Source organism: Plodia interpunctella, chromosome 3 (assembly GCF_027563975.2).
Source record: "Plodia interpunctella isolate USDA-ARS_2022_Savannah chromosome 3, ilPloInte3.2, whole genome shotgun sequence".
Classification (NCBI taxonomy): Eukaryota; Metazoa; Arthropoda; class Insecta; order Lepidoptera; family Pyralidae; genus Plodia; species Plodia interpunctella.
Window position 1 is genome coordinate 9,092,153 of NC_071296.1, and position 25,413 is coordinate 9,117,565.

Consider the following 25,413-nt stretch of genomic DNA (forward strand, 5'->3'; position numbering starts at 1 on the left):
CCAATGCTTGGAATCATGTGTACAGGGCCGGACTATCTAGACCTAGAGGTGAAATAAATATTGAATCAAGATTTTAAGTCTTCGTAATGTTATTGCCTTTATTTTTTTAGAAGTTTAATTTTCTATTTTTAAATATATAATATTTTTTAATTTAATATAGAACGATATGTGATAAGAAAACACAACTTTAAAACAAAGTAAAACTTTATTAGGCAAAATAATAAACACGATAAGAGATATTTAATTTTATAGATAAATGATATGTCATGCCAAAAGATCTTTGTCGATGTTTTTTTACCTTTTAGTTGATCTACATTCTGATGTTTTTGTTGTCGATGTGTACTCAGATATGACAACTGGCGTTAAGTCGTATAAATTCTTACCTTAAACACTGACATAAGAAGTGAACATTTAATACAAGCTTCTTTACATCGCCTAGGGGCCCAACGCGCTTAATACGGCCCTGGCGTTAGAGATTAAACTTTATATCAAATGCCCATATGTTTATTAGTTGGTAGTTGTTTGAATTGCTGTTTCTATCTTGCGATTCAAAGTTCTTGTTCGGAGATCTTTATCGCATATGGTTCTACGTTGATACCACTACATAAATAACTGTTTATTAACTCCCGTTGACGGGTGCGAAATAATGATATTATCACATTAATATTAAAGTGGATTTATAGTAAGTGTAAGGTTAGGCTCCGAATGTAATGTTTTGTTTCTTTCATTTTTATTTCAAAACTAGATGTTGCCTAGGGCTTCCCCCGGGCAACATCTTGTTCGTCATCAAAATTGCCACGGGAGCCTTCGTTCCTGTGAGAATCCTTTGAGATAAAATATAGCCTATAGCAATCTTGGATAATGTACCATTCTAATGGTGAAAAAATTGAAATCGGTTCAATAGTTTCGGAGATTACCCGCCTCAAACATTTAAACCCACAAACGCTGACCTCTTTATAATAATAATACAGATGATTTCGAAGTTTCGAACTTTTCACAACTCAATCCGATTGCGAATTATTTATTTTTTAAAGTACTAAAACATTTATGGGAGTAAATGCGAGATCGAAAGCTATTGTATAATTTATTATTCGAAATTATAACTTTTGTTGTCCTGGTTACTCCCAATAGTAAGTAAATTCAATTAATTTTTATTACCCTTTTTACTACTGCAGTATGAAACTACCTCTAGTTACTTATACCTACGTCTTTAGATCCGAGAAATGTGGTATTCTTATGTGTCAGCTTATAGTTAGAAACTTCGGACTGTATTTTGTTGAAATTATTACTCATCAAACCTCTTGGGGACGGGGTATTTGCAAATCCCAAAATCGAGTCTCATCCTCCAACCAACAAGATTTCTGTCACGTGTACTATGAGGTATTTATCAAATCAATAAATATTATGACACGACGATAATTACTGTATTTGCTTTGTAGCAAGAGACACATAATTTAAGTAGTGTCTCTTTTTTTAACCTAACCTAACCAGCATGTATATAGAGAGAAATAAAAATACAATTTTCGAATACGAAGGAACTTTATTTTATCAAGAAATTATTTATCCAATTGTTATATTGTGTTCGTTTAGAAACTTTAGATAATGCCAAACGGTTTTATTACATGAAACAGTGCTGGTAATATAATTCGCGTGATATGAATTCCGATATTAATATTAAGTCTCAAAATGTGCATTAAATTTAGAAGATATGACATTCACAATTTGTAAATACTGGTAAAGACAGATAAGTGTATCATATATTAATATTATTTATCAGAAAAAGTTTTTGTATATTATAAATTCTTGTAACATGAATAATAGAAAATATGAATACATTTCTTATATACTAATTGCAGAATCACAAAACACACTAACAGTTGCGAAGGACAGAATATGAAGAAATTAAATTTATTTATATTTACGTTAATTATTACATAGCTTTATTTTCATATAACTTGATAGCGTATTTTACAATATTTTAAATATACTTAATACGACAAAAAATCTTAAATAAATATATAGCTAATTTATTTAAAATCCAAGATGCTCTCTCCTGTTTGTTTTTTTTTCTGTGGTAAGGTAATGTAATTTCCTTTTTTGGGAAGTATTAAATAAATATGAGCATCGAGAAATATTTAAATAATATCGAAACAATATTACTAACTTATTATAATTATATTTACAATAGCACAAAATATTAGTTTTACTCAAGATTATCATATGAAGAGACTAGGAATATTTTGTATAAAAAAATATGGCATGATAAATTAAAAACATTATGCGCTAAGAAATAAATATAAATACATAGTATTAAGATTACATCTTCTATGGCAAAAATATCAATACTTAATCAATAATTTAAAAATATTGGAAAAAAAATACATTTATTATCATGAAAATCGTCTTATTCCTATGATAATCCGTGCATTTGTGATAACTAATTCTGTACAAGATTTGGCAATAAATTCTCACATAAAATTATAGTCGTTGTTGTATATCGAGATAATAAAATATATTTATTAAAATAAACTCAATTTTTAGTAAATAATTTAATTTAAACAACAATAAATATACTTAAACTGGACTTTATGATTTATTATAATATAGTTGGAAATACATATGAGTTAGCTTATTATTATGGAAATGTAATAATTTTTTAGCCTTAATCCTATTAATACTGGTAAATATCCGCAATTTCTGATGAATTTTGAAAAGTTGTCTGGAATGTATCGAACGACAAAATGCATATTGTGCGTTTATATTGAAACCCTGCTTGGTGTCATTCACGATGTAGTTGTGGAATAGTATATCTTTAATAGAGTTAGCTGCCATAATTACACAAATAATGTCTCAAACTTATAGTGGTACAATTTTTATTATATATCCTCAAAATATGCGTACTAAGCACACTTCATCACATCAAATGAAGTTAATATTTTTTTGCTATATATACATACATACATAATGTAGACCACCTAGGTATTATGCACAACCTCTTTCCGACCGAGTTGGTCAATGACAAACTGAGACATTGCCAAATTCACTTAGAACTAATTAGTAAAAAAAATTAAATTTATGTCGTTTTCTAAAAAATTGAATTAAGAAAAAATCTGATGAATTCCTTGTATAGTTTTCAATATTTAGGACACAAATTACTTAATGTATGATAGAGATAAACTTTAAACAGTCGCTCACTTCAAACACTTCGTCATATTTTTTCTTTTCGTCGTACACCATCCAAATTGAATTTAATTTACAATATTTCCGTGTCATTTGAAACTTCAATCGCATAATTTTTAACCATTTTATTTTTCATTAAAGTCAATGTTATTTATTTCAATATTTATAATTCTTTCATATATAAATTTTATGAAACAATCATAAATTGGACTAGAGTTGCTAACTCTAGTAAGAAAATCAAATTTTGTTGAAAATATTTTGTTGCAATTCCATCACTAAACATAAAAGCCAGTATGTTCATTGCTCAATCCGTGCGATTCCTGATTGGCTGGAGATAAAACTGTAGTCGTTGACTATGTGAGCGAGTTGGGACGGAAGCGGGAGGACCTGCGTCATGGTTGGGACGCGACGCGGTTCCTACGGGCTGACTCGCGGGACGCGCTGTGGACCTCTGCGGTGCGGAGTGTGATGCCGAAGATATCCTCATGGTAACGATTTTCCTCCTGTAGAATTTTGACAGGATAATAATAAGGAAACAATATATCGACGTAATTAATACACTCAATGGTTTCCCTAATACTCGTATGTGCGACTGTGATTTCTCTATGCAAAACACTGATTCATCTGATCGTCTGTCATATTGTCCAAAGACATACGTCTGATAATGCCATTATGGCTTGGTTTTAGCAACAAAAGATTAGGCTAGTGGTGTACTTTGAGATTTCGGTTTTGCCATAGACACGCGAAGAACAAAAATTATGTATCAACATTAGGGAAAATAACAAAAACCTGTCCTTATATATACGTTTCAATTATTGAACTATATTTTTATCTATCGTGTGGAAAACATGTTATGCATATGCATAGATCAACAACAAAAAGAGCGCTATGTATTCTAAATTTAAATTTGCTTAAGTTAAAAAAATGTCACACCTTTAACATAAACATAAAGTTTTGCACTTGTTCATCTGACATGTTCCCATGTTTCTTCACAATGCCTTTTAGCTTCTGGTGCACATCTTCAGCCATTTTACAATCACCACAAACGTAGAAATGTGCACCTCTATTTATTAGCAAATCGTGTATTTCAGAACCTTCTTTCTCAGCAAGCTCTTGAACATACATCTGAAAAAGCAAAATTTTTATTTTGCTTTGTCTATTAAAACCTCAAAGTTGATAAAGTATGATATAAGATAAGTTGAAATATTGTTTGTACTACAATATACTTACTTTTGGTATATTTTTCTCTCTTGACAAAGCAAGAAATACTTTTGACAGAACACCTTCTTTGAGTGCCTGTTCTTTCTCCTCCCGATATAAGTCCATGGTCCTTGTTCGACATCCAAAAAACAACCAGACGGGTCCCGCGTTTGGGCGTGTGCGGGAGTTCAATAATGTTCTACGATGATGCCAGAAACCTCTGAAAGGAGCGATGCCTGTTCCTGGGCCTATTAATATTAGAGGAACTGAAATATCTTGTGGCAAATGGAAGTTGGGAGCACTGAAAATAAAATAAAAAATAATTGTACTCAAAACATTTTTGTCTTGTCTGCAGTCAAGATTCAAAGTAATCAAAAATTGGTTCTTATAGATGAGATATTATTTGATTTTATTATTATGTCAATATACAAATTGAACAAACCTCCGTATGAACAAGTAAACTTCATCACCCGGCTTACGATCCATGAGATAATTTGAGCAAACACCATAGTGGACAGGACCTTCGCCATCTACAATCATGACATCATTGTTATATTCCCTGTGACTTACTAAAATAACCAGTCAACCTTTTCATTGACACTGATATAATTATCTACGTCAAACAATGGGCGGGTAATGCGCTCATCTTCACCTTAAAATAGACTGTTTAGTGAAATTCTGTGGATGTGAAATACACGTGGGTTTTGAAATAATAAACGGTGAATCACTGTCTCTGTGATTATCTGGAAAATTAATCATGTTTGGTTACTAACCTTGTGTTCTATATGTGACCACGGCAACTGTTAGATGCAGCCTCTTCGGATGAGCTATTGGAGATGAGGAAATTGAGTAGAATCTTGGCTGCAGCGGTGATAGTAATGCAGCTAGTAGAGATGCACTTGGTTTAGCTGACGGGAACTGATCTAATACCTCTGTCAGGGTGGGGAAGTGATAGTGGCGCCAATCTTCATAAGCTCCTGGGTCCTGGACAATGAAGGTATTTAATTTACAAGTTTTATATGTGGTTGGATTATGACATTAATGTAAGCAACTTGATAATGATATATACGTTAGTCATATTCATTGATAACGATGTGAGACGATAGACGATACGATAGACGTACGATTACGCTGACAGAATCGTAAAACCTTTACAAATATTAAATCTCCAACTTACTAACCGTTGAAAGAAGATTCAGTTGCTTCCGTTCCTCTTCGTCATCGCACGTCTTAGCCAAATATTGGAGCAAGATAGTAGTTGGTGGTGTAGTGATATCTAGGAATCGAGTGAACAGATCTCGCACACCTACTATTGGAAGCCTCTCGTGAGGTTCCCAAGATTTAACAGGTCCTGTTTGAAAAGATAATTCAATTTTTAAAAGTTATACTTATAAGAGCCCTCAAGTAATTAGAAAAACGCTTTTTGACCCTCAAGAAAAATATTATTTGATGTATATAATTATGTATTATAATACGAGCAGTTGATAAATAATGGTCGGTAAATCATTGATTTTAAGCGACTATGATAAATAACACTTCAAAATCATCAAAAGCTTAATATGATTATTTACCACTAGAAGTATGAGTTTCCTTCATCAGCTGTAGTTGTAAAGGCTGATCAAAGTCATCAACATCTTTGACACGAGCCAGGATGCCATCAACTAACTCTTTACGGTTGCAAGCTATTATACCTACGTGGTCTCCAGGGTCATATTTGATTTCCTCCTGCAGATAAAATGAAAACATTAAACTGTTTGTACAATCATCAATCACGAAGTCATAAGTAATTTTTTGCAACAATTAGACCTGGTTTCTAATTGATTTCTTATCTTTCCAATTTATCCTCTGTACTTGTTTTTTATGCATAACTTTAAGTGTAATGAATAGTTATATGATATAGAAAATTACTCATCATAAAGTTATTAACTATAAAAAGTATTCAATAGTTACCTTCGGATCCATATCAATGAAGATTGTTGATCGTTCAGCTGAGTCATCTCCCAAGTCTTTATTGGCTCTCACTATGCAAGTCACGAGTTTTTTGTTAAGTGCCGACTGCAAAGCCTGGGGCAAAGTCGGGGGTTTACCCAGTGCTTCGGAAAACCTCACGGTTTCTTCACTAAGCGCGACTGTGCCAAGAGCCCGCTTTGCTTCTTGTAAAGTTTCGTCGTCGTCTAAACAGAAAGTCTCGCAGGCAACCTACAAAGACAGTATCGTTAAAGTTGATTAATTACAAAGTACTGAAGAAGGAAAGACAGAAAGTTGTTCAACCATGATGTAAAAAGATACAAAGTGTAACAGCATTGTCTAACCTGGTTTTACATTTTCTAAAGATGTAATGTAAACATTATCTGATCCGCTATTCTTATTATATCTGACTAATAGTGACGATGCAAAAGTTCATATTACTAACTACAAATCTATTGCTGTAAGACATGACAACACAAAAACCCAAAACAATGCCAATCGGATTCGATTCAACGACTCACGTTGAAGACGCTAGAAGCCCACTTCCTGAAGGCCTGGTCTTGTCCGCACATCTCATCGCCGGTTGCAATGTCATGTATTCGTTCGCCACCGAGATCGCCGAGCAACTTGTCAACGTATTTGCCAAAGTTGCAGAAGTTTGGGTAGGCGCTTGATCCTAGGGCGAAGACGGCGAAGCGAACGTTGCTGAGTGGACCAAAACTGTCGATGGAGGTGGCGTCTGTTGCACTTCCTAAATGATTATATAAAATATAACTCAATATTATATAAATATATCTATAGTAGCAGACATATAAGTGCTAAAAAAGGGAAATAGTTACAGAGTCTGTTAATATATTTCTCTAATATATACACTCAAAACTTGCTTGTAATAAATTATTTTTTGTGCCATAAAGCTTACATCAATGATAAACAACTGACTGAATGAAAGTTTTATTGGCATTTTGTAAATCAAATTAATTTAGATGACCTTGGTTCTCGTTACAATCTATTCTAAATTCTTATTTAGTAAATGGATCCGTGTAGTAATACATTATTAAAACATGTAACTACAATCCTACTTTCCAGTCACGATCTTAATCCAAAGTCTCAAGGCATACTGGACAAACAAATCTTTCAAACGAAGAAGTAATTCGATTTAGTCACGACTTAGTTTAGCATTTCTTATTTAGAAATTTAGATTTTTAGATATTATATATATTTATCGGACACGACCGCAACTTCTGCCGCGGTCTTTAAGAGGAAGCTTTTGTTAATACAGGAACGATTTCGATAAAATCATATAAATAATCATATGATTTTATCGAAATCGTATCCTATAATTTTCAGTGACTTTGTTACAAAAAGACAAATTAGCTATTTTAATGATAAAATACAGTTTGAAATTAAATACCTTTGAGTGATTCCAACCGGCTTAATTTCTTCTGGTTTCCGGACGCGTATCTTTGAAATTCTATTTGGCTGTTTGCTTTTATAAATGATTTTGGCGTCAATGTCTGTGAGTTCCTGGAAAATATGAACAATATCTAATATACGCTAGCTTACGCTAACAATCTGGATGTTTTCCAAATTCGTTGCAGTTTTTTATTGAAAGTTGCTATTGGCAGCTCAGAAATTTTAATGACATATGATTATATCGCTGACTTACATATCATATGGTAATTTCCACCTTTTAAATGGATTGTATTTTGATATAATTTACCACAATATTTTCGGCGATGTTTTGTGAGAGTGACAAATATGTTCGTCGAGAAAAGGACTACGGACTTTTATTCGCCTTATTCAAAATTCTGTGATTGGCAACTACTTCTTTATATTTATTGAGAACAAAATAAAATACTACTTACACACTAACTTCGTCGCCGACTTGTTCCGTGTATAATATTTCACATAAATGTTCCGCAAATGCCTGGCGAATTAATATAAGTACAAGTTAGGTTATTGTTAATTTGTATATTATTTAATTTAGCCTTAGCATTTATCTAATTAATTACTACGTTTACACTATTAACATAGACCTAAAAATTATACTTACCACACCATTTTCTGGAGGGTCGCCATTACCAAAAGTGGAGGTCACAACCAACAACAGAGCTTCGTGCTCAATGGAGGTAATGTCATAGTCCACCATACAGTGTACCTGCAAAGATTTGAAATCTTTTTTATTTGTATTTATACTCAGGCAGGTGAGGTAGATCTGAAAATTGATATCAAGGAGGATATGCGTGCCAATGATCTGATAACTAAGTATGCCTATTTAAGACCGTCCGAAATGGAGATAAAAAGTAGGAAAGTAGATCCTAGACTCCTAGAGTGCTTAACGATTGATGAAGCAGATAAAAGAGAGTCTCTCTCTCTCTTTTATCTGATCACGGACTATGGTTGAACGAGTGTTCGCAGCAGAATCGAGAATAGAATTCAAGTTTGATGAAACTTCCTGAAGTTGTAACTTCAACTGCGTAAACTTACAAACTCTTGTTTTGAAACAATAGGTAAGTACTTATAATGTTTCTGATGTTACGAAGCCTGACCTTTTCAACGAAGGAAAAATTAATTACATTAAATCTAAAAGAATTACATTGAGCAAATAAATAAATAGATAGTTCGATTTGTTAGCAACGAAGAAATTGTCTTTGAAACAACTGTACTTGATTAAATTAAAAGCGATTAGATCTCAAAGTAAGTACCCAAGTGTTTAATTCTGTGTAGAAATCCAGCAAACAATTTTAATGACATTTCTTAATATCCTTCAAGATCTTGAATGGGTATTTATTACTACTATATATAGACGTAAAATGTCTGTAAAGTTTTTGCACATTCTAGGACAATTTTTTGGGTTTCAAAGTAATCAGGGAACCCTTATACCTTCGCCAGCTTTTTTGCCTACGTTGTTATTATTTCATATTTAAAAATTCACGAAACTTAAAGAGCCCATATCATATATTTTTTTACTTTTAGGATTGAGTCAGGGTATTTATCATCCTTATTCTTACCTGCGCATTAAAAGCGTGACCAAATATAACTCCTAACTCCTTAGCAAACTGCTCAGATTTGCCGGTCTCAGTCGCATACAGAACTGTCGCCTTGATCCTCTTGGACAAAGCTCGCCCAAATAGTTTGGAAGTGAATTTCACAGCGCGAGCTATTTGCTTGAAGTGGAACTTCCTATTGATCGGCTTCTTTCCTGTGATCGGCTTTGATTTCTGCCATTGGTGTGTCTTCCAAGCTGGTTCCTGGGGAAAATTTGTTATTGTTGATTGATGAATTGTTCCGCGAAAATTGGAAAGCATTAAATCATAGGTTATACAATAAAATGCTCGGAATTATATGGACATATTGAAATATGCTTTCCTGTGGCTGAAATTTATGGCGCTCTGCCCGAAAATATATTCAATTAGATAGATATTTCACCATTTAACTTACTTGGTATTCATAAGAGGGCCTCAAGTAGTACAAAGCCATTTCTTGATGAAAAACTGGAGTGATAGATGAAGACATTGGTGGAACGATCCAAATCCAATCAGCGGGGCAACCAGATCTACACACAGAAGAGTATATAAAATTTCGCAATTTTGGAATTAAATAACGAAACGATTAAGTTTACTCTTGGCCAATTTCACCTGTAGTCGTATTCTTCAGTCATCACAATCAAGAACAATTTTAATAATTATTGCCATTGCCTTCTGAAATGTCAGACGGCAAGTATCTGATAAAGTGTCAATTATTATCAAGTTTTCCCAACATGTTTTCCTTTGTTGAAAGCAAGTAGCTTTCCATGATTATCATATACATACGAGTCAAATTGATAAACTAACACGCAACATTATTTATCACGAATTATATTTAACTACTCGACCACTACCGCTTTTTGCTGTTTAATGTACAGAATTATAAGTTACAATTTCTAATATATACTATGATTATTAATATGAAAGAGTATTTGTTGTGTGTTAACATAAAAACGGAGCAAGATAGATTGAGAGTGAGAGCGATTGTTAATGCTATTGTTAGAGAAATAGAGTACTTTTTTGCCATAATCAAAGTCACGGGGAACAGCTAGTATTTTATAATTTGTATAAAAAATAAACAATTCCGTACTGGTTCCGTGAGACTTCTCGACTTAATAAAATCATCAACATATTAAAGCCATAAAATGTTCATCAGGTCATCCTTGGCACTTGTTTATGATTCTTACAACAATATACTATACACGGTATAGAGTACACACATCCATGTGAATGTTTTGATCTGAAACTATGTCAGATATAGATTAATGAGCATCTTTAATTCACAATGCATATAGCTTTAAAATCCTTGTTATAGAAGTGAGTTCCAGAAAGACCTACACTAGTTGTAAGTTTATGTAATTTTTTGTCGAATAAAAATATATTCTTTCTTTCTTCTTTCTTTGTAGGTAAAGACGTATGACAACCTCAGTGGCGCAGTGGTAAAGTGCTTGCCACTGAACCGAGAGGTCCCGGGTTCGATCCCCGGTCGGGTCATGGAAAATCTATATATGTATTTATTATAAAACATAGTATCGTTGAGTTAGTATCCCATAACACAAGTCTCGAACTTACTTTGGGGCTAGCTCAATTTGTGTGATTTGTCCTAATATATTTATTTATATTTAGGACTAGTAACTACTTATACCAATCTATAAGAAGTCAGTATATTTCCCGTGTTCATCTCCATCATCTGTAACCTAAATACAGCCTAGTCTCGTGGGTTGTCCCTAATTACAGTAATCAATATTTGTCTAATTAGGTATTTATTCTAAATTAGCTGTTAACCCGCGACTTCGTCAGCGTGGCATAATTACTTTTAAGAGTGTAATTATATACCTATTTTTTATGATTGATGTGTTTACCCATGCCAGATTACAATGTTTTAGTACCAATATGTTTGTGTGATAGCCAGTTATGTCATCTTTGGTCGTCTTTTCAAAATGATTTACATACAAATATCACCCCCTATTATAGTCGTTGTTTAACTACATGCATACCAAATTACATTAAAATCGGTCGAGCGGTTCAGTCGTGAACTTATTATGTACTAAAAGCATTCTCTACCAGTCAACCTTCGCTAAAAAGAAATCGTTAAAATCAATGCTCAGCTATGTAAATACATAATCTAAACTTGCTAATCATATTACAAATTTAAGGTAAATAGAAATAACAAGGTAAATAATCTTATTTGCGCAGCTACACTGGCAATGCAATCACAAAATAGGATATTGCTAGATCTGCAGTATTGCATCGGTAAAGTACTAAGATGGCAATGCTAATCTTATTAAAGCTGCCCCGCAGCGATTGCTGTTTTATTTCTAAATTTGTATTGTAAACAGACTATTGTAAATTCAAATCATTTATTCAGAAATTAGACCTTCACAGGCACTTTTTCTCGTCATTTTTTATATTTATAGTTATTTCTCACAAGCTACAAACTACTGTATTTTGTAAAGGTATCTTTATGCCTCGATTTATGATTTATTTGCAAATCATGACTAGTGTAGCTAACTAGTCATGTTTTTGCAAATAAATAATCTTAGTCTTTGTCTTACTACTTCAACCACTTCGCACCGGGGCTTCGCTACCCTATGTCTTATGCCAGGTTATATTCTATCCACGTACCAAAGTTCATAACAATCTGTACAGTAGATTTTGCGTGAAAGAGTAACAAATATACACACGTCCTCATAAACTTTCGCATTTATATTATTAGTAGTATTGTTGCAGTAACAACGGTAACGCTGGATTAGACCACCTAGTTGACGAGATGTCTGAACTATACGATATAGGCCGACTATGGGAGACGTCAAAGAAAAAACGACCAACATAACATTATGTGGGAATTAAAATACAATTGTATACAAACTAAATAACTAAATACACAACTGTACATTTTGTCACTGTTGATTGTTTGTTGATAAAATTTTTAATCTTGACCTTTAATACTAATAATTTCAACTAAGTTTTATTAAATTAAGTTTAATGGTATAAATTTACTACGACTCAGACAGTTTTATATGAAAAAAAAAATGTTCTAACCAACAATAAAAAAAACATTGTGCAAAGGATTTAAAAGTCTAACATACACAGAGAATGACAAAAGCAAAGTGCGATTTTTAATTTATACTTTGAATAAATAATAGTGATTATATTAGAATAATAAGAAAAAACGAATTTATGATAACAATACAACAAACGTATTAAAGGTTAAACTCTTCGAATCACATGACACGAGCCGTAATTTTACGATGTCGTCCACAAATATTTGATAATGTTTTATAGTTTTAAGATTCTTGACGGATATACGAGTACCTGACGAGTAGTATTTTGTCATGGCTGTGTAGCCGTTTTATTATGTATGAAGTATTATATGCAAATAACGACAAAACCAAATTTTAAAGATCTGAGTAGGTACTTACTGTTTTATCTAATCTTTATCAAGCAGAATTATTTACTTTAAATATACATATTCCCTTTTATTCATAAAATAATTAAGGCACCACTTTAAGCTAAAGTATGTTTAGTCATTATCGAACTTTACAATTCATACATCAACATAATTCAGCTTATAGTTAGCAAAATCATAGTTATAGCGAACGATGAAGACATAACACAAGAAAAGAAAGTTTGGTTGTGAATAAGAGGGATTGTATATATATGTATGTATTATACCAATGTTAGAATGAGATTAATCTTAAAAGCTTTGTTGATAGCCAATAATTAATGTCCAACTAAGCATTACAAGCCTGTACGCATAACGTCTAATGACGCAAAAATAATAGGTACAAAACGGAAAACCCTGATTTGTTCCCAAATCATTGTTATGTATATCTCTACTAATTGTTCCTGTGTTTGACCCCGGACCATTCACAATTCAAAATTTCATCAAAATTTGTCTAGTGGTTTAGCCGTGAAAACGAAACATGCATGTGTTACAATTCCACACAACGTTGCAACAAAAGTGCTGCACAACAATACATTGTGAATGGGCCTTTATCTATCCAGTGTAGAATATTCACCATTTCCATGACTTATCCAAAATCATACCTCAGCCTGTTTTCATTGTCCAAATGCTTGATGAAGCTCTCAGATGCGGTGTGGTGGTCCACAATAGTAGCGTTCTGCTGCTGGAAACTATGGAGCACAGCTACGTTGACTTCCACCAAGGCCTTGTCCCTCCACAGGTTCACTGGAGTCCGGGTGTCCAAACCCATTTTTTGGGCCACTTTCTGTAAAAAATTTCTTGTGAAATTAAAGATGATTTTATTCAAAAATAGTCCAGTCAACTGTATGTTGAGTTACTGAGCATACTTTGACTTCTATACCACGGCAATAACGATATGTTTTCAATGTGTTTGGAAAGATTTATGTTTCAAAATTAATATCAATTAGAATAGGCTATTCGCTGTATTCACTCATACGCAATAATGACAAAACAAAAGATGAACTCGTACTATTTAGGTGCGTAAAAATTAATACATATTAGTTTGAAGTTTGTTTGAAAAAAAAAAACCATACATAAGAAATGGTCGATACAAATAATGTATCACCTAAACTTTATTGTGATTTACAAGTCACAAAAAGTCTTTGGCCTCAAAGGCAGTTTGAAAAAAATGTGATAATATGAGTTATGAGTTTCTACAAAGTTGCAGTATAATGCTGAGGATTGAGAAGTTAGATACTTGAAAATATGTTGATACAGACAAGTAGGGATTTCGCAGCCACAGTTCATAATCCTACGAAAACTTTGTAATGTTCAGCCTTGGAAAATCAATGGATAATGCGTATTGATATCATGGGATTTTGCGTTCGTCTAGAGCGTTAAAATGATATTGAATACATACTTCTGCGGACAATATTAGCGATATAATTTTCTCTATTTATTGTACAGAGGACAGACAACAGAAAACAGAGTCACAGACCTTATTAATTTGCTACTGGATCTAGTATACCAATGACTAAAGGCGAGATATCAGTAAACTCAGTAGTCGCAACAATTATTAGAAAATATACAAAAACTAGTAAACAGAGTAACAAACCTCAAGCATATTCAATCTGTTGGTGTCACAGAAATTGCGGCAACCAATTTCGGTGCTCATGTACCAGCCGTTGAAGGCATTGGCAGTAAACTCAATGCCACCACAATCAAAGCGCATGTTGGAGACGGCAGGCAAGGCGTACCAGCGAAGATCCAGCTCGGAGAACCATTCGTACCTGATGAAAAATATAAATGGTTAAGCAATTTGAAAAAAAAAATATATCAAGATCATGTTTTGTAATGAAATGATCATTTTTATTTTAAGACTTCACAATTTCCTTAAAACTTTAGCATCTAGTAGGTAACATTTTATTCGAATGTGAGCAAAAGGAAAATTTTTAAGGAAAAGTTAACACAAATAAGGAAGCAATCTTGCGTATTTTGTTTTTACCAAGTTTTTATATTGATTATCACTGTTCATGACTGTAATATTATTATTTGTGTGTATTGATTTGAAATTATCAATCTGATTAAATTTTTGGCAGAAGTCTGTACTAAAAAAATATACATTTTATTTACTTCAATATAGGAAAAAAGATCGCCATGGAAGTCAATTAATAATTAAACATATACATTTCTATGTTTAATTATTTATTGACTTCAATTTTTTTATTCAAACGAATCTTAGATATATCCTGTCCGAACACACAATTTTTTGGTAATAAAATGTAAATAAATCTTCTTTTTCTTCCCCGTCCACTTTGGTTGGGTAATAATATAAATAAATAAATTATATTTATTACATACCGCTGTTGTATACATGGGATAACAGTATATATACTGCTGTCAGTTAAAGACATGTGAGATCACGTTTTCATAGACTTCCAAGACTAACAAGTACGCTTAAGTTTATTACGATTAAAATAGTTCACAGTTACCTGTAACTAGTGAACAATCCTCAAATAATTAAAGTTGAAACTTAAACTTCAACAAATTTAGCAGCAACTTCGTTTTCTTGCACATTGTCCACGACAGTACATCAGAGCACAAAATAAATAATATTCAGAATTGACTACGTAAATTAAATTATACTCTTCACGTTGTTCGTCCATGAAATTTTTTTAAATATTTGCTTGGAGATTTATACTGGTTTATTCTTTGTTGGGGAGCAAAGAATTATACGAACTTATACCAACAACGAAAACTATAAATTTAAAAAGTTTATTTTCTGATAAATAATATGTATTCTTATTCTTTTGACGACCTCGGTGGCGAAGTGGTAAAGTGCTTGCCTCTGAACCGAGAGGTCCCGGGTTCGATCCCCGGTCGGGTCATGATGGAAAATGATCTTTTTCTGATTGGCCCGGGTCTTGGATGTTTATCTATATATGTATTTGTTATAAAATATAGTATCGTTGAGTTAGTATCCCGTAACACAAGTCTCGAACTTACTTTGGGGCTAGCTCAATCGGTGTGATTTGTCCTAATAAATTTATTTATTTATTTATTATTCTTCTTACTTGTACTACTACATTTTTAACCTTACACTCTGTCAGATGATATTACTCAGCGAACTTCGCTATAAGTTAGTTAGGTCGTAATGATATATTTTTAAATCATCAGTCTAACCACATTATATGAAATTTTAAAAAATACAAAAAAGATAAGAAAAGAGTTCGATCAATTGGTTGTTGTAATTTGTATGTAGAAATAAAAAAATATATATTTTTTCCATAGATTTACCCTCCCTGATCTTATTCCGTTACGCCAACCTGATGCGAGTAGGTTAATATTTAAAAGTATAATATACATGCTCCGTTTTACTATCCATCTGTGCAATCATTATTTAGTGATCAAAGGAAGCGACCGGCATCATTTACAGAGATTAGAACTTTCTATACCAGGTAACTACCGCGGGTTAAGTTCAATGAGATACCTCTTTAGCAGCTGACAGACACATGATTGAAAATCAACTCAAACTTCTTCGGAAATTAGGGCAGGTTCATGTATGTAGTTGAACTACTTATTATGGACTATTTACGATGGATAGATAGCTTGGTATTCATTATTTTAAAACTAAATTCATTTTATCACCACATTTGTAAAATAAACCTATACGCGAAAAAGAAGGGTTTCCTAGCTTCTAAGTATAAAACGATATTATGTCTAACCCATCTAATCATAAATCAGTCGTCTAAATCCATGGAATTAGTAGATACTCCGTACAACGAGTAATTTCATCCCTAAATGATATTTTAAGACAAAATATGTTTTATCACTATCAAGTTACAATATTTGACATTGACAGAACGAATATATTTTAGCCATAGATTTAGAAAGGGCGTAGCTTAAAGTATGATTTAACTACGACGGAGTACCTACTAATTCCATGGATTTGCCATTTTTTATGAGTAAGAGTAAGTTTTTGAAATTGTTTTATTAAAAAACTTCGGACTTCAGTGTGGATCGAACCTCGAAATGTCTTTGCCATTCCAGAGCAGCGGCACTTCCAACGTTCCAACTGAGCAATCGAAGCCGGTTACTCGGTTAAATTATTCCGAAATTTCTATATCAAGTTTATTTCTTCTTACTATCGATGTTCTTGCAATTTTGAAACCGGTATTTTTTTAATGTCTAATTTCTGAAAGGCCTACCTATTATTTGTAAATCAATATTTTGAGCCTTTCAATTACATGATCACTAGCTCCATCAATGGGTACATTATTGAATAGCACGGATTTACTGGCAGTAACCGGGATTGGAGATCGGGTTTACGACGGGCAATTTAGCCTGAGCCCGCCTATTTGCGGCCTTTTACCGCCAGATGGAGACAGCAAAACGCTTGGCCAGGACTGGCCTTTTTCAAAATGCCACAGAATAGCCCAGAAAGCAACGATACAATAGCTAATTCACTTTTGCATAGGTTATATTATGCATCCATTTACGCATTAGCGAAGAATAATAATGGCAGACGGGTCTTACAGATAGCCCAAAGCACACTGTACGGAAACTGAAGAAATTGCAAGCTATCTCCTTTTGCAGTGACATTTTGTTCCATCAACTAGAGAAGAGTTCTTGGGAAGCCTATAAGCGAAGCCTGCCGGTGGTGATTCGCTTCCTGAAGGAGGTGGCTGACTCGACTGGAGCAGTGCAGACTCCTCATCTAGAAAGGTCCAATCAAGAAGCCCAACTTTTCTTCAGTTAGGCTTCTTGACTGGACCTGAAATAGTCGTCAAGAGAAGTAAGAAAAGCGCAGAAAATAAACACGGTTTGAAAATGGCCGGGCTGTGTGCCCGTCAGAAATCCCTGCCGTCACAATATGCATTCCGACCTTTTTATGTCGCATAAATCTGTGATGGAAAGCGATACGACGTAACTAGTGGTGTAAAAGCTGAACGGTGTGTTTATACTTTCTAAGGTACAAAACATGTTAAAGTATTTTCCTTTGTAGAGTGACGAACTATGGAAGGTGAAAATCTATGACGGTGGCCCAACCAACAGTGAATATGGCTATCTATATTCATTATTGCTTGCGCAAGTCCTTGCCATTCTAGTAAATAAACATTAGCGCAAGAACGCTTCATATCCTTTGTAATTATATACTATTTCGGTGGATAAGCTAGAAGAAAATAATCATAAAACAGCTCAAAAAAATATTTAAGTATAAATACAAAGTTTTAAAATAATTCACAAAAATAAAACAAAATGAAACTTTACATTGAATCTGGACAAATTAATGAGTTTTTATAAATAATATACGGCGTAAAAACGTAGTCTTTTATATACAAAAAATAAACAAAATCCTAAATAAAGTTCCCGATCGTGTCATTTAAATGTCGATTTGGGTCTATTCCCGGCCAACACGCATGTTCCAGCATGTCAAAGGCAACACACGCAAAAAAGAAATAAACTACAATTCACTTTGACGAGCGTACGAGAAATAAATTATACCCAATTGCGAACGGGAATTGATTCAATGCGTCTACCTAATTCTATTTAAGTTTGATAAAGTTATATGGGAACTGCCTAGATATTAATGTTTTTGTAGCATAGAACAGACATTGTAGATTGTGACTTTATTATTTTGTCCGTTTATATGGTAGACTCGGAAACATATAGCTCATTCGTTAAATACGTATTAAAAGTTAAAAAGAATACGTTTTCAAGAATAATTTTATTCGACAAAACACGTTTTGCGTAAGTTATAATCACTTACTTTTATCACTGATGTTTTATTATTATTAAGTATAAATATCATTACCATTGACGTGTTTACATCCCATTTCAAGTAGAATATACTAAAAAATGGTCACCGAGTTATTTTTTTAAAGTATGAGCACTTACTGCTAACTTCTTTCTTCTTCCACACAAAGCTTTTATCAAGCATGCTTACCATTCATAAATATGGGACCACCATTTTACTAGTACTATTTGTAACTAATATCACTATCAAAAGATTGCGCACATTGTCTGTTCTAGATATATGAAACTCAATACATCGATATCGTAAAACTCAGCGGCGCTTACGTGGGATGGGTCATATGGATTTCCATGACGAGTTCCCTCGGAATCTCGAAATAGTCAGGGTCCTTCCCGTTGGCCGACAGCACCAGGGGCAGGATGTCCCACGCCGTACGAGGAGGCTTCCACCCCAGTTTTATACAGAGCTGGAACAAGATTATATTCTTTAGCATTTTTTTTTTACAAAAATGAAAATTATGTCTCAAGCTTTATTGTAGTCAAAGAGATCTCGTTGCAGTACAGAAAAATTGTTAAGGAGTTTCCTCGTTGGTGCATCATCTGGTTATCCCTATAATAATGCATTGTCATGAAAACTGAAAACGAACTGTCGAAGTGTAAAACTTCAACTTTGTAGGACAAGCGGAAGGGGATGAATTATAGACAAACATGATTTGATTTAAAAAAACAGGTGAACAAAACACACACATTTAACAGCTTGTTAAATGTGTGTGTTATGTAGGCTACGGCTACGTCAGTAATAGGGGCGAATTAGACATAATTCTCTTTCTTCACTAATTTTGATTTAAAATTAAGGCTATAAATAAAAAGGTAATTTTTATCAAAGACCTTGGAAAAGAACTTGAATGAGATCATTTGTTAATATTTACTCATGTCGTTTTTGCTACTAATCTTTGTCATTAGTAAAGTTAATAGTACAAAAAATAGTTCGCCACTGGATACAGTCCGGGTGATGTCATTAAGTTGTTATACATTAGAACGTCACCGTCTTTAGATCATCAGTAAAGTTATAATGATAATTTATTATGGTGAAAACCTATATATATCACTGCTTTTACTGGAACCATTACCTCATTGGAATTATTCATTTCGAGATAAGTACTTATTTGAATTATAATAAGTAACTCCTAAGCGGAGGAGCTTGATGGCGCAGTGGTTAGCGCGCTCCATCTGCGATAGTGACGGTTGAGTCACCTTCGCTATGGTCCATCATTGTAACCAAAAATATTCTACATTATCTCGAACTCCTCAGTGCTTCGAAAAGTAAGTTAAGCCATTGGTCCAGGCTGTAATTGCAGTCATTAAAACCCACCAACTTGCATTGGGCCCGCAGTCAAAGCCATAGCCCATACTTCCTATCCATCCATAGGGACAGCCAGTGCTCTAGCAGTGGGGACGATTAAATAGCTAATAATAATGGTGTCGAAGTAGTAACTCAACAATTTATTATTTGAACCAGAGGCGAATTTCTCAGCTGTTTATCTATGCCATAATTATTTTTTTGCCCAACAGTAAGACAACATGGAGTTCTTCGAAAAAGGTGTGAAAAGTGTTGCAGGGTCCATGCACAGATTGCTATGATCACTTTCCATGAGGTCTATTTTATGTCTGATTGATTGTTCAGTAGTATGAAAAAATAACTCAGAAAAATGGGATTACCTGATTTGGAATCTTCTTACCTCAGTGAATTCGCAGTGCATAGGATCCCCTAGGACCGTACCGTCTGGCTGTCGGTACCCAGCGTAGCTGATGAGCTGACTGTTCCATATCCTGTAGTCGTGCTGGCCGTCTGTGCGTTGTGGGAACACTGTTATTGCTGACCTGTTGACAATAGTTTTATTAATATTAAAAGTTGAGATTGTTCTTCAGAAAAGACTTCTTTCTGAAGAACAATCTCCAGCGCTCGCCTGAACAAAAAAGTAGAAAGTGAAGAGACAATTTGTTCTTTTAGGCTAAGAAAAATTATAATGCACACTGCTCTCGATAGGTATACAGTTATATTTCTACAACCTATATTGCACAAAATATAATATGTAACATATAAGAGGTGGACTTAATCTCGGAAGTTTGTATTCCATGTACTTAATGCTAAGCGTATGAATCAGCCTTTGGATCCTACAGAGAAGATTTTACTTATTTAACAATATAAAATATGGATAAAAACCAATTAAAGAACCATCAACACTAAAATGAATATAATATAATACCTAACCTACAGCTGAAGGTAATACTCTTATGGGGGAGTCCATCGAATTATGAATTTAAAATTTTTAATTTGCATGCACAATATTGAAAAAAGGGAAGGTGGGTAGGTACCTGATATTTCCTTTGTTAGTGCTGTATTTCATGTGATTGCAGAGCGCTTCGAACATGCCGCTTGTTGTGGTCACTTGCCGGCAGTCGAACACCTGCAGACAAATATTATAATTTTATACCATTTACCCAACATCTATGGAATAATTTCGTTAAATTTGAGCCAAAAAAGGCAGTAGCAATGAAGTATTTAGTTACAAAATGATTGCCAAGGAGGGCTGACTGGCTGGCTGATTGTAAAATCACAGACGAATCTACAAAATTTTATGGCTTATTTTTACGCTGTCCCCGGGAATCACTGCGTCATAACCATAGATCAAATATTATATATATATTTCTTTTTTCTATAGTCATAACTATAACCATGAGTATAGAGGATCATGGCAAGTAGAAATCCTTAGCCTTCACAAAGAGGGAAGAAAAAAAGATATAGAGAATATACATGAAATTATTCTTATTGCGAAAGACTTAGGTAACATATCAATTACGCTAATACGCTCGCCATACTGATATATAGGTAGTGAGAAATGGTCTACGAGTTTTCAACTCTTGGCTCTTTCTACTCAGTATCTAACGGCGAAAGACGTATAATCTGTATATATTTAAATATGAGTCATGAAACAGTTAGCAGCTATCAAATGAATTCTTGAAAATGTTGTCTACATAAATCATACTTTATATGCAACAAGTGACTGCCTCAATAACGCGTTTCAACATTCATCAATACGGTCGTTGGCATCAGTTACCGCCATGACAAGTTGTAAATCTTTAGTAATTACAAGTGGCAATTAATTTGTGTTACAAAGTGTTAGATACGTAAATCACACATAGAAGATTTTTATTGCGGGCGCCTATTATAGTCATATCTATAAAATGCACGAGTCATAGAGTTCATTATAGAATACCAAAATGTAGAAGATGAACTAAATATTAATTACAATCACGTTTCTTGGTTTATTATTATTATTCTATAGTAATATTTTACTCTCCCTTTAATAAAAAGAGGTATACCTAGAAACACGGGCCGTAGCCAAGCGTGCATAGGGATTGTACTGAAAGAAGACGAAGTAGATGATGTTGTATTATTACATTATGTACTTTACCAAAAAAATAATATATAACATATATAATCTTTAATTTTCAGAAAGAAATCAGGAAAAATTGTTTTTTTGCGATTAACTAAATTATTAGTAACTAAATGGGCTTCTCAGATTTATATGAACACTGAGCTAACGGTTACTATATGCTTTCGGTATATTTCGTTTAACAGTTGGGTAATACTCCGCAGAAAAAAAGGATCGAGACATAAAATTTTCATTTTTTCATTTTCTCTATTTAAAGAATGCCGTAAAAAATATTAACCCAATCAATATCATGCAAAAGTGAAAATGTAGTCGTTCTACACTTAATTGTAAGACCAATCTTATTGAAATTTCGCATATCAGTATGTAGCTAATTCTGAAGATGAGAAAATGGTCCGTGTGAAATTGCTAGTTCGAGACAAACTAGTTTAATACAAAAAAACAAATTTTAAATTCAATTTCCATTTAAAACCAGCGCCATCTGTGCAGCGTTTCGGTTAAAATTGAAAATGTAAATACTATCCGATAAAATTGCTCGGGTCAAATATTCAAAGAAGTTTTAATATAAATTTATTGATCCGTGTTGCATTAACATAAATAATATGTGATAAAAATAATACGACTATGTTGGCATAAATCACTTCATAGGAACTATATTTACAATTTCTAGCCTGCGTAAAGTTTGTATGTGCGATTTTTTGTATTATGTAGCCAGCCGCAATTCCATACCAGATTTAGTTGTCGTGTTAATACTGTCCATTCTTAGATCCACCAGTGATTGCTAATCGATGATTCGTAGAAAATGAGGGTTAAAATGTGCAAACAGTGATCAGTAAATCTTGATTGAATCTTATCAAATCAGCCTAACCATTTCCCCGACTTTGCTAACAGCCACTCGACTTGTTAATTCGACAGTGAGTGATGTAACGGTGTCGCGCTACCTCGGAACCACAGATAAATACTCGCCTAGACTCTGCATCTTTACATGTATAATGTATAATTATTGCAAATTGCTATTGCCATGAGAGTATGATTGGTAACTTTGACATATGGTTGATTGCACACAATAATAGAATGAAGAAACGAACGAATTATAACCATATATATATAGTCAGTTTGTTCTGGCAGTCTGTCATGCTTTCACGGCTAAATCGCTAGGTTGATTTTAATGAAATTTGGAATATAGTCTTAGAATATATATGGATATATAGTCAGACCGAGGTGAAAAATATAGTCTTAAGGCATAACTAGAATGCTCGATATAAGATAACTATTCTAAAAAAATATGTATCCATCTATCTATCAATAAACCTTGTTTCGGATCCCAACATTTGTAGACTTGATTGAAAGAGAATTAGTTAACATCTTCATCCATTTGTTATGTGGCGAAGCGGAAACGTATAACGATTTGTGATATGGCATAAATCTGTGAACATCTGACATTTTAGGAAAGACATTTCCCGGATAAACTTAATAAATACTTATTATCAAAAATTTTAACACTCCAGAAATAAACTTGACATTTCCTAGTATTACATAATCTAAACATTTTCCTGGTTTCTTCCTCAGCTAAGCTCAGTCAGCTAAGTCTTGCCCATACGACATATTTTTCAAGTTTGATATATTTTTCAACGGACAAGATGTAAAAGTAAAATTTGTATTTTCAAAATAAATTTTGAGCGAAACGGAAGCCCCGTTTTGCTCAAAATTAATTCATAAATACTTGCTTAAGAATATTCAGCCTATAGTCGTTTAAGCCTATCGAAGACACAATTGGCGATTAAGAAAGCCATTTATTTGAGCTGCGTAATTACAAAATGTATTCGCGACATCAGTGGGAATTAACAGTACTCCCCGTAAAGCCTTTTAAGTCGAATCTCTGCGCCTACCGCTAAAGTTGTGGGGCTATGAAATTGGCGATTATATCTGATGGCTCTTTAACATTCTCTCTCATTAGTATTTCAATTCAAGGTACATTGAGTTGCCACAAGCCGTTGAGTTTCGTGTTTTTTCGTATTTATTATTTCGCAGCCCAGTATCCGCTTTCAGTCTCCACTTCGCACGGTCGTCGGTATCTCTAGTTGTCAGACCATATCTCCTCTACACATCAGTCATGACCAATCAACGGATATCGATTAGCTTTTGTGGCTTACTACGTCTCCCCTTTACTTTTCCACAAACTTCTGTCAATTGCAAATGTGCATGAGCGCTTCCACTTTACCCATATGTAAGAAGATCTTATAACATTATAAATATCAAACCACTCGCAACCCTACGCAAGTTCTATAAGTAGTAAAAAATTAATCACTTTTTACATGTTTAAATCCGCCTTCTTCCTGGCCCCACGTTAGAACCGATCGGAATGAATTAACGTCATTATGATTCTCGGAGAGTCAATCTGCCGCTCTAATTACAAAAATATTGAGATTTAATATTTTAAAGCCATTTGGAATATTTATTTTACGATCAAAAGGGAATTCAAATAATACTTTATGTTTTGGACAAAAATATTACGCCAATATAAAGTAGCACTTACAACAAATTTACTTATATTATAAATCAATTTAATTATATTTATACACTACACGGCCGGTCTTGGCTTCGCTCGGGTAAAAACAATCAGGAATCACACCATCAATTGGTAAAAACCACATGAAAATCCGTATTTGACATATTTGACAGACAGACACGCGGCAGAGTATTTTGTATAATACGTTATAAATATTTCCAAAAGTCGGAAAGTGCAACAGACACATGTGAAAATATCACTATGTTCGTGTCGATTACAAGTTTATCGTAGATTATATTATTAAACGATGAAAGATTAGTAGAATTTAACCTCATTTCAAACGTATAAATGTTATTTGAACTCATTTCGTGACCACGATACTTGAAATTGTATAGTAAATATAAAAAGTTACAAAAACCCGTCAGAGTACGGTAAATATAACACCAAAATTTTGGAGATTTGCAAATTAGATCGTAAAACTATGCTTAGATGGACAGTGTTCGAAAACGCGATGAATGGAGTTCAGAATCCGTCTTTATTTTAGCTTTAGAGTTTGATGACGTTTTAACAAGTATAACTAGTTATTAAGTATAAGTAGTAATTATATTATTATATTATCAGAGACCTAATCAAAAGCAATCAGGTAGAGGGTTAATAATCGGCTACGATTTCACGGCCGATTGTAAAATCGCAGCCGAATCCTAAACAATTGTGTATATTTCTTTATTTTTTATACACAAAACACCTCCGTGGCGTAGTGACTGTGGTAAAGTTCTTGCCTCTGAACCGAGAGGTCCCGGGTACGATCCCCGGTTGGGTCATGATGGAAAATGATCTTTTTCTGATTGGCCCGAGTCTTGGATGTTTATCTATATATGTATATGTTATAAAATA

The 25,413-nt window shown here is 33.5% G+C and overlaps 1 protein-coding gene across 3 annotated transcripts in view; it reads right to left on the minus strand.

The window, feature by feature from the left end:
• Positions 1-1,528: 1,528 nt before the first annotated feature.
• LOC128683748 (nitric oxide synthase-like protein) overlaps positions 1,529-25,413 on the minus strand; it is a 101,100-nt gene continuing 77,215 nt past the window's right edge. For all 3 annotated transcript variants that reach the window (XM_053769664.1, XM_053769663.1, XM_053769662.1), the window contains 19 exons: positions 20,932-21,023; positions 20,295-20,436; positions 18,883-19,022; positions 14,417-14,591; positions 13,425-13,606; positions 9,790-9,904; positions 9,360-9,599; positions 8,402-8,506; positions 8,214-8,275; positions 7,760-7,872; positions 6,870-7,099; positions 6,331-6,579; positions 5,952-6,105; positions 5,562-5,731; positions 5,154-5,364; positions 4,823-4,910; positions 4,411-4,681; positions 4,114-4,305; positions 1,529-3,683 (listed from right to left, as the gene is read on the minus strand). In XM_053769664.1, the coding sequence (XP_053625639.1) occupies positions 3,573-3,683; positions 4,114-4,305; positions 4,411-4,681; positions 4,823-4,910; positions 5,154-5,364; positions 5,562-5,731; positions 5,952-6,105; positions 6,331-6,579; positions 6,870-7,099; positions 7,760-7,872; positions 8,214-8,275; positions 8,402-8,506; positions 9,360-9,599; positions 9,790-9,904; positions 13,425-13,606; positions 14,417-14,591; positions 18,883-19,022; positions 20,295-20,436; positions 20,932-21,023 (3,042 nt within the window). In that variant the 3' untranslated portion in view covers positions 1,529-3,572. The remainder of the gene's footprint in view (positions 3,684-4,113; positions 4,306-4,410; positions 4,682-4,822; positions 4,911-5,153; positions 5,365-5,561; positions 5,732-5,951; positions 6,106-6,330; positions 6,580-6,869; positions 7,100-7,759; positions 7,873-8,213; positions 8,276-8,401; positions 8,507-9,359; positions 9,600-9,789; positions 9,905-13,424; positions 13,607-14,416; positions 14,592-18,882; positions 19,023-20,294; positions 20,437-20,931; positions 21,024-25,413) is intronic.